Genomic DNA, 10,814 nt, shown 5'->3' with positions numbered 1-10,814 from the left:
TGTGTGTGTGTGTGTGTGTGTGTGTGTGAGAGAGAGAGAGAGAGAGAGAGAGAGAGAGAGAGAGTGTGTTCAGGGGGCTTTCGGTTGTTTTTCTGATAAATTTCCCTGATTTCATAACTGAACATCCTAATCTGTCTCCTCAATCTGCCGCAGCAAAACGTTCCTTATTAAGATGCACAGAATGCGAGGTGCATGATGGGACAGGCTCAGTGTTTGAGATGATGTTCAGATCCAGCGACGATTAAAATGATCCGCTTTATCTGCAACACACATTTACTGAAAAGAGATGAAGCTACATCAAAAATTATTTCCAAACTTGGGGTTGAGGTTTATATGTTATATTATAGGTTTATATATATATATATATATATATATAGTTGTAACAATATTATTTATATTGTATATTGTAATTATAAATTGCATATTGTAAATGTAAATTGTTATTTATATTGTATAATTATTATTTTTAAAATGTATATAAATATTATTATTTGTATTATAATTATAAATAATGTGAAATATTAATATAAATAATTTGTATATTATGTTTTTTAAATGTTATGGGAAAGTATTTATGATTTTAAGTACCATTTATATATTTTTTTATATTACACATCCACACACACACGTACATGTGTGTGTGCGTGTGTGTGTGTGTGTGTGTGTTATAAAATATTGTTTCAAATATTAAAAATGGTTCTTAAACTCAAATACTTTCATATAACATTAATAAATATATATATATACTGATTTGAAATGAGTCTTGAGATAATGAAAACAACTAATTTAAAATGAGAAATAAACTTTTATTTTTAGTGAACTTATTTCAATTAATGCATATTAATTGTGAGTTTACTGTCTATGAGTTTACTGTTCTGTATACAAACACAAAAGATTTCAATATTTATTAGGCTGCTGTCATATGGTAATATGGTATGCAGTCTTTAAATGCAGAGCATTCAAAAAAATCAGCGGAAATGTATGAATTATTGCATTTATTGCGGAGGTAACTGATTTATGATGTGATTATGAATAGGGGGTTAACAATCAAATAAATCCTCAGATGTTGTTTGTCTCTCTCGGCTCTCTCTGTCGGACGCTTGTGGAATCTAAGAGAAAAGCATGAGTCAGTATTTTAATCGCAGGATCTCTGAGGGAAGAGATGAAGTGATTTGCCGGACTGTCTTGTCTTTCAGACAAAATTCCCGATTATTCCCAGAAGCCGGAGGCTGCCGGGACATGCAGGCGTGTTGATGGGATCTCTGCGTGCTTCGGTCCGTCTCAGACGTGCGCTGACAAGTCTGTAAACAAGAAGGCCGGAATATGAATGAGAAACAGTTTCCCTGCAGAGCACAGAGGCTGTCATTCCTGTGATGATTATCCCATTCAGACATAATCAGCCTATTAGTCCAAATCAGTGTTGAGCTGTAATCTGTCTAAACAGGCCTGATCATTACCTGTAATATAAACCCATCGCCAACTCATCCAGTATGCTCCAGTCATAAATTAATGCTGTCGCTATGGGACGAACATCCGGTTTAATAACTCAGAGATTAAAAGTCTAATCAAGTTAATGGACTATCATAATTGAATTCAAAACTACAGCAATACGACAAACATGAGAAAGAATTCAGATCTATTTTAGGTAACTAAGATATTAATAAATATTATAAACATCAGAAATTTATGACGATTAAAATATAAAAAACACACAAAAACAGCTCGACAGACTATTATTATTTTATTTTGTATCTATTATTAATTATATTTTTATGTAACGTAGTGATGTTATATATTTATGATTTTATAATATAATTTATACAGTAGGGCCAGTTTGGGGTAAATTGAGTCATATATTCTTCTCTATTTTAAATATAATAAATCATACATTAATTATATACATTGTATTTAATATACTAATTTACTGTTTTTATATTATAGTATATTGTATAATAAAAATATATACATACTTATCTTTTAATATAAACATATTTTTAAAGATTTTTAAAGACATATAGTATGGTAAGTAGTTTGTACTACTAGTAAATGCAAGTGTTTTGGTATGGAATAGTGTGCACAGCATGCTTGCAAGCCTATTTAGTAGCTATTTGAGTGAAGTAGCCGCAACATATAGTATGTGATATATTCTTTATATATGTTTATATTGTTCTAAAAGTTATTTACAGTATATAGCTTAGATATTTGAATTTATATATATATATATATATATATAAGATATAAAAATAAAACAGATAAAAGTATAATTATGATTATATAATGATATATTATAAATAGTATAAATGTAGTAGCCTATAAATATAAAAATATATCACATTTTTTTCAATATATAATCAAATATATACTTTTATATATAATTAAAATATTTACATATATACTATGAAAATTATATATATATATATATGCATACTGTATATATGAAATTCATGTAGAGTTTTTTATTGTATTATTATTATTATTATTTATTTAATATTTTTTTAATTATGTAAGTAGTTTGTACTACTAGTAAATGCAAGTGTTTTGGTATGGAATAGTGTGCACAGCATGCTTGCAAGCCTATTTAGTAGCTATTTGAGTGAAGTAGCCGCAGAGCTGCTGGTTGCATGTGGAGTTTGTTTGAGCTCCGCCTCTAAACCTTTAACCCCCACAGAAACTATCTGAACTATTTCAACACACACACACACACACACACACAGAGAGAGAGAGAGAGAGAGAATGTGTGTGTGTGATTTGATTTCAGTGGATCATGGAGCAGCGCTCTGACCGCGGTGTGTCGGAGTCTCCTGGCCGCACGGATGCGCTTCTAACACGGTTACTGTTGCTCCGGAGCGCCGCTGAACGGAACTAAAGCTGGAGGATCGGATCGGTACCGATGGCTGATCCTCTGCGGAGGACAATTCTAGCCAAACTCAGGGGCAAGAAACCCAAAGGGAAAGACGCGAGCACCGCGAACCGGCCGAGAGAAGGTAAAGAAAAAGTTTCTCAGACGCAAACAGAGAGAAATGACATATCAAACGCGATGAGGGCTGAGCAGAGCTGTGCGATCGCGGATCCGGTTACCCGGTGCGCCGGAGGTCCCGCTGATCGAAGCGAACGCACCGAGCTGAAGCGCTTCCACACGCCGCAGGTCCGCGGAGACTCGATCGGCTTCGGCGGCTGCGATTTAAACCCCAAACGAGAGGCTTTAAAGCTAACAGATGGTCAAGATCTAAAGAATAAAGAGCCAAATGTTGCATTACTCGAGCAAAAGGCCGAGAAAAACATTACGGGCTACTTTAGGAGCCCACAACCTCATGTGTTTGATTATATAGACGCGGAAAGCGATCTAATTCAGGTTATAGAGAGTTCCCTGGAGCATCATGGAGATTTTAGGATACAAAGTCCGACTTTTTTCCCCACTGATCTGGAAATAACATTGGCCCCCGGGCTGAGAGACGGGGCCCCTCGACACCACTCAGTCGACAGTGAGGACGACGATTATTACGATAACCAAATTCTGCCCTTTTATGAGTCGTACACTCAGTTGAACGACCGAAATATCGGTGAGCCAATATCGGCGTCGGGGTCCAACAAAACCACGCAAGAAACAGACAGACTGAAGTCGCAACTAAAAGAGGCGTATTATTTGCTAATAAACACAATGCATAACATCAGTTTCGACGGTCAGGTTGAAGATAACGGATTTGTGGATCAGGCCAGTAGCGCAAGTCAATCCAACGATAGCGTTAGCACAGGAAGCGACGCGTCGGAAGAACGTCGGAACGATTCTGATTCGCCGGTGTTTGCGTTTATCAGACGATGTGGGGTGGGATTGACGGGGTCTTCGCGAAGCAGAAGCTTGCAGAATATTCGCGACGCGAATCCCAAACCGATGCTCCAGCGGTCGGTGAGCGATAGCAAGGTGAAGTACTCGTCAAATCGCAAGGAAGAGCCGCGACCCGCGGTCGCATCGGGACGCGATGCACAACTGGCGACTCCTACAGAAACCCTACCGACGCCTGTTTCGACGCGACAATCCTGCGACGATGCAACGGTGCCCAAACATCCTGGAGTCACCGTCAACAAGATGCAAGAGTGGATGCAGAAAGGTCGCGTGCTTTCGTCCGAAATGAAGCAGAGGATCGCTGGTTCTTCGCTGAGAGCCAATCACGTGAGGCCAAAAACGGCGCGACAGCAGACAGGTACGTTGTCGTGGAGGACGTCTCATTCATCTCCTGTGGAAAGCGCTGGGAGAGCTTCTGGGTGTCTTTTAACCGGTGCCGGGTTTTTTCCTCCTCTTCCTTCATGACTTAAGCCCCGTTCACACCAAGAACGATAACTACAATAGTCAACGTTTGAAGTGGATCAAAACCTTTCATCGAAGTTGTCCTAAAACCTAGGGTTGGGTATTGTTTGAATTTGATCAATTTTAATTCTGATTCCGATTCTGCTTATCGATTCCGATTCTAATCAGTTCCCAGTTTCGATTCCAGTGTGGTAGAAAGTCAAACATTTAGATATCAAACATATTAATTCTGTGTCTCTTTTTGCAAAACATTGAATTGCTGCTAAATACCATGAACAAAAATCAGCCGGCTGCATAAAAACTGGACTCGATTAAGAGCTGTCTGTGTGCAAAATAGCTGGGCACGATTCCGGATAAATTGAGACTTTTGTGGTTCTCTCACAATTCTGAAGAAAAGATATTAGACAACTAAACAAAATCTCATGGAATGTATGAATGGAATGATTCAATGACTCACTCAAGATTTACTGGATGAATCAGTGTTTTTGAATGAATTTCTTGAATGAATGATTCAAAGACAAATACATTTTTAATAGCCCCTTTTTGCAACCAAAAAAAAAAGAGCGCACACACAGGAATTGATAGACAAAATTTAAATTTTAATTATATGAGTATCCGATTCCTGAGCTTAAGTATATGATTATGGAATTGGAATTGATTTTAGATTCCCAACCCTACTATAACCTAAACCCAAAATGCTTTCTTGTCTTAGGGCAACTTTGATAATTTTTTTTGATCCACTTCAAATGTTGACTACTGTATAAAGATAACTATATTAGCGTCCACACCAGCGGACGATATCGTCTGTTTATTCTCAGATAGAAGAGTTATTCTATCTGTTCTTATTCTGTCACTTTCAATTCTCGAGCTCGTTACAGCAGGATTGATTCTGATTGGGTGTCAATGTTTGTATCGTTCATCAGCTGGAAAAAAATCGTTCTGAAAGTGATTCCAACGATATCGTTTATCTGTGCCTTTATCGTTATAGCTGTGGTGTGGACTCTGCTATTCTTTAATACTGAGAATGATTTTTAGAGCTATATCTTTATCGTTATCTTTATAGTTATCGTCCTTGGTGTGAACGGGCCTTAATGGCGTTTCACGTAACACGTTTGGCAAAAGCGTGCCGGAGGCTCGATTGGTTCCTCTCCACTAACACACTCACTCTCTGAATAATTCATTTCACGCTTGTCGTCTTGGTGATGGTGGTGGTTTTGTGCTGATGTTAATTGCGAATGTTTATTGTCTTGAGATGCTGGAACCCTGAAAAGCCGTGACCCAGCAGATGGTTGGGTTATCAGTGTGTTTTAAAGGTCACTCGTCCACTGTCAAGTGTGTATCCAAGAAAACAGGTGGTTGACAGCTATCTTGTATCATGAAACCAACAGGAATCATTTTGATTTTGCGTTTGAGTTCATTACTACCAATTCCAGTGTAAACCACAAATCTGAATGTTTCAGGCTTCGTTTCGGGACACTGTTTCACAGTGCTTAAGATTTCATGCAAGTTTGTTGTATTTTGCTTGTGTGTAGAGCAGTAACTTTGACTTCTTTTAGGTGTCTTGCATGTAAACAAATGTTTTTGACAGATGAACTTCAAAATGCATGTTTCAAATGCACTCTATAGTCATGCTACACTTAACGATGTAACAACATTAAAGATCAAAAGCTTTGTAAATTGGTTTCCAGGCCAGATTTAAGCATCAACCATTAACACAAGCAGAGCTCATCTTGTGTGTTTAATGTGGCCTTTGGGTGGCTGGTGTAGAAATAATAGAGTTCAAACTGAATGCTATTTACTGCCATGCGAGCAGATTTAGAGGAAGTGGACGTGGTGTTCATGGAGATTCACAACACCGTTACATTCATGCATTTGGCAGATGCTTTTATCCAAAGTGACTTAAAGGAATAGTTCACCCAAAAATGAGAATATAATCCAAGATTATGATGAGTTTGTTTCTTCATCAGATTTGGAGAAATGTAGCATTGCATCATTTGCTCACCAATGGATGTGAATGGGTGCTGTCAGAACGAGAGTCTAAACAGCTGATAAAAACATCACAATAATCCACCCCACTCCAGTCCATCAGTTAACATCTGGAGAAGACAAAAGCTGAAACAAATCCATCAAGACTTTTTTTTAACTTCAAACCATTGCTAAAAATTGAGCAAATTGTCCATAATCCATAATAAAGCTTCCTCCAGTGAAAAAGTCCATCTCCTGCTGTCTCTCACATCAAAATCCAGCCACATATTTGTTTAGAGCTGTTTAAACACTGCTTGATCTGTGCAGATTTCTCTCCTGATTCAGACCAGAACACTTTTTCACTGGAGGAAGCGTTATTATGGATTATGGACTATTTTAGTTAAAAACGTCTTGATGGATTTGTTTCAGCTTTTCACTTTACGATGTTAACTGATGGACTGGAGTGCTGTGGATTATTGTGATGTTTTTATCAGCTGTTTGGACTCTCATTCTGACGGCACCCATTCACTGCAGAGGATCCATTGCTGAGACAGTGATGCAAGTGATGACTTTTTTTATTATTTTTTTTTATTCACTGTGCATTTCCTAAGAATAGAACCCATGACTTTGGCATTGCTAGCGCATTTTCATGGAGTGTGGCCAGGAAGCGTGTTTGTTTTTGAGAAGACAACTGTTGACACACACATATTCTGATTCCGATTCTGCTTATCGATTCCGATTCTAATCAGTTCCCAGTTTCGATTCCAGTGTGGTAGAAAGTCAAACATTTAGATATCAAACATATTAATTCTGTGTCTCTTTTTGCAAAACATTTGATTGCTGCTGAATACCATGAACAAAAATCAGCCGGCTGCATAAAAACTGGACTCGATTAAGAGCTGTCTGTGTGCAAAATAGCTGGGCACGATTCCGGATAAATTGAGACTTTTGTGGTTCTCTCACAATTCTGAAGAAAAGATATTAGACAACTAAACAAAATCTCATGGAATGTATGAATGGAATGATTCAATGACTCACTCAAGATTTACTGGATGAATCAGTGTTTTTGAATGAATTTCTTGAATGAATGATTCAAAGACAAATACATTTTTAATAGCCCCTTTTTGCAACCAAAAAAAAAAGAGCGCACACACAGGAATTGATAGACAAAATTTAAATTTTAATTATATGAGTATCCGATTCCTGAGCTTAAGTATATGATTATGGAATTGGAATTGATTTTAGATTCCCAACCCTACTATAACCTAAACCCAAAATGCTTTCTTGTCTTAGGGCAACTTTGATAATTTTTTTTGATCCACTTCAAATGTTGACTACTGAATATTTGGAATGCCAAGGCCGTCGTTTCACTTGTTTGCTCTCTGTTCCTGAGGGCTTGAATGCAGGTGGGGATTAGAAAACGGACATTACACGTTCGTTAAGGTAGGATTAGTCCGTCCTGTTATCCACGGCTTATTTTAATCTTAGGTGTCTGAGGTTTGAATGAGTACTGAACTTATTTTAGTAGCATTTGTGTGCTGATCTATTTAGATAGCCTGGTTTATTTTAGAAAAAAGCTGGTTAATCTCACACAAACCTTTTAAGAACACGTTCAAGTCATATTTCACCAAATAAAAATGTTGTTTTTTTTTGCTAAAAAAAAGAGACCTGTTTTTTTCTCTTTAATATTATTTGCATTGTGACGTTATTTTCTTGACAATTATGCATGAATTTGCCCTCTCCCAAATTGTAATCACTGAAAATATTTAAGAATTTTGAAAATAAATTATATTTTATTTAAAAAAAATATTTTATATTAATATTTACAATTATATATTTTATATTAATATTTAATTAGTAAAATTGTACAAAAAGTGCATATGAAGTCCCAACTACTATAATACATATAATTTATGCTATAATTTATTCTGATTTTAATTATTAAAAAATCATTGTTCCCATTTATGATTCTCTTTACGGTTACTGTATTTTGAACGAATAAATAAATAAACAAATAAATGTATTGTTACTATATTTCACCTTTTTTAAGAAAACACACCAAAACATTTTTTTTTATCACATCTGTATCTTTAATATTATTTGGATTGTGATTTTTTTGACAGTTCTGCATTAATTTGCCCCCTCACAAGTTTGAAGTACCGAAAGTATTGTTATTAATGTTTGAAGAAAAATTTGATCAATTAAATCCTTTAATTGATGCTGGTTTTAATTATAACAAAAATTGTTGTTCCCAGTTATGATTTTCTTTACTGTTACTGTATTTAAAATAATGAGAATGAGATTTTTGTAATAAAAAATGTGCATAATCCTCGTTAAAATAATGTCACATTGCAAAAAACTAAAAAATCAAACAAAAAAAAACTTGTCTGAATGCTGTTGCATTGGATAGAAAAATATAAAAACTAGTGTCATTTTTTGGGGAAAAGCAGTTTGTAGAGTCTGAAATGATAAAGCAATAGATCTAGTGTTGAAATGATGTTATTGTGAAAAATATTGACACTTTCTGTGTTTGTGAAGCGTTAGGAAAGATGTTTTAACATTTGAGACATGCAGATGCAGACACTTCATTTGATAGCTGGTGGTTAACTTGTATAGATATGTTTGCTGGGGATCTTTGGCTTGTTGTAGGACTTTGAAATGAGGAAAATGTGTGAATTTCTGAGCTTTGCTTTTTTGAGTCAATCTCCATGAAACTGAAGCATCAAGACTGTGATTGTAGTTTTAATATTAAAAACTTGTAGTCGCATGTGGTTTCGGAGAAAGAAATATAGTGTCAGGTTTTGTAGAAACTTCTGATAGTAATTTTTTAGAAAAATAGTAAAGCAAATGTCATTTCTTGTGCAAGCAAAATATTTGGGTGGAAAAGCAGTTGAAATGACATATATACATCTGCTCATCAAGGCTGCATTTATTTGATCAAAAATACAGAGAAAATTGTGAAATATTATTATAATTTTAAATAATGGTTTTCAATTTTAACATACTCTAAAATATAATTAATTTCTGTGATCAAAGCTGAATTTTCAGCATCATTACTCCAGTCTTCAGTCAATTCAGAAATCATTCTAATATGCTGATTTATTATCACTGATGTGTAAATATTTTAAACATTTAAATAAACATTTAAAAATAGTTTTGCTCTGGATTTTTGGGTTAGCAGCTTTAAATGAGAAAATGTGCAAAAAGTCTCCAAATAGTTTTCTAGTTGCAGCTTCCTAGTGCTTCGTCTGGCGTTTATTATTTTGATTTCCTTGAAAGCTGTTCTTGGGAAGCGTTTGCATCAGTTGTTTTTTCTGCTGTAATTGTTTCAGCCGGTCCCTTGAGTGACGGCTGTTGTAATCGAATCCGCTGCCGTTCACACTTGTTTGTGCGTGTGTGTGTGTGTGTGTGTGTATATCTGGTATTTATCACGTTATGGGCACCAAATGTCCTCACAACGATAGAAATACCAGTAGATTTTGACCTTGTGGGGACATTTTTTGGTCCCCATGAGGAAACAAGCTTATAATTCACACAGAATGGAGTGTATTGAAAATCTGAAATAGCACAAAGTTTGATGTGAGGGGTAGGTTTAGGTGTAGGGTTGGTGGAGAGTGATAGAAATTCAGTTTGTACAGTATAAAAACCATTACGCCTATGGAGAGTCCCTATAAAACATGGAAACCTGTGTGTGAGTGTTTGTGTATAAGTGTGAGTGAGTGTGAGTTTGAGTGTGAGTGTGTGTGTGTGTGTGTGTGTGTGTGTGTATAAGCGTGTGTGTGTGTGTATAAGCATGTGAATGTGAGTGTGTGTGTGTGTGTGTGTATAAGCGTGTGTGTGTGTGTGTGTGTAAGCATGTGAGAGTGTGTGTGAGTGTGTGTTCAGAGGAATCCTGGGCGTGTGAGAGCTCGTCCTCCGTCATGAAAGACCCTTTAACGGCGTCACAGCTGAGCTTTGAACCTCACAATAACCCAAACCCTGCAGCAGCGCAGTCTGACTGAAGACACACAGACAGTCACGCATGCCATGCTCTTCAAACAGTTTCTGTACATCAGTGGTTGTGAAGTGGTTTTTAGCGCAGTCTTGAGTGAACTTCATCAGTTATTAAAGCATCTCTGTTCTGCACCGGTGTTATTTTCTAGCATTGAGATGCTGTTAGTTTTTCAAAAATTAATTCGTTTATATTTTTAATTTTAGTAAAAGTTTTGGCAATTTTCTCGAGTGTTATAGTCATTTTTATTCATTTCTAATGAGTTTTATTAATATAGTTTGATTTTATTTCTGTTTTAGTTATTGTTTAATAAAAGTACAAATTAATTTACATAAATTCACTTTATTTATTTATTATTATTTAGCTATTTTTTCCTTGCATGTTTGAGTCAACCTCCATCTCTATTTATTTGTTTGTTTGTTTATCTGTTTTCTCTTGCATTTATGTATCAATTTCTATATCTCTATTTATTTATTAATCTATCTATCTATCCATCCATCCATCCATCTTTCCATCCATCTTTCCATCCATCCATCCATCTGTCATCCATCCATC

At 35.9% G+C, this 10,814-nt stretch overlaps 1 protein-coding gene across 4 annotated transcripts in view; it reads left to right on the top strand.

Moving 5' to 3' along the window:
• The first annotated feature begins 2,732 nt into the window (after positions 1-2,732).
• LOC107655747 (rho GTPase-activating protein SYDE2-like) overlaps positions 2,733-10,814 on the top strand; it is a 43,513-nt gene continuing 35,431 nt past the window's right edge. For 2 of the 4 annotated variants that reach the window (XM_016443323.1, XM_016443322.1), the window contains exon 1: positions 2,733-2,984. In XM_016443323.1, the coding sequence (XP_016298809.1) occupies positions 2,891-2,984 (94 nt within the window). In that variant the 5' untranslated portion in view covers positions 2,733-2,890. Of the gene's footprint in view, positions 4,200-10,814 lie in introns of all 4 variants that reach the window. The other 2 variants (XM_016443321.1, XM_016443320.1) reach the window with 1 other exon arrangement.

Source organism: Sinocyclocheilus anshuiensis, unplaced genomic scaffold (assembly GCF_001515605.1).
Source record: "Sinocyclocheilus anshuiensis isolate Anshui unplaced genomic scaffold, SAMN03320099.WGS_v1.1 scaffold1297, whole genome shotgun sequence".
NCBI lineage: Eukaryota > Metazoa > Chordata > Actinopteri > Cypriniformes > Cyprinidae > Sinocyclocheilus > Sinocyclocheilus anshuiensis.
The sequence above is the reverse complement of the archived record's forward strand: the minus strand, read 5'-3'. Positions and strand labels throughout refer to the sequence as shown.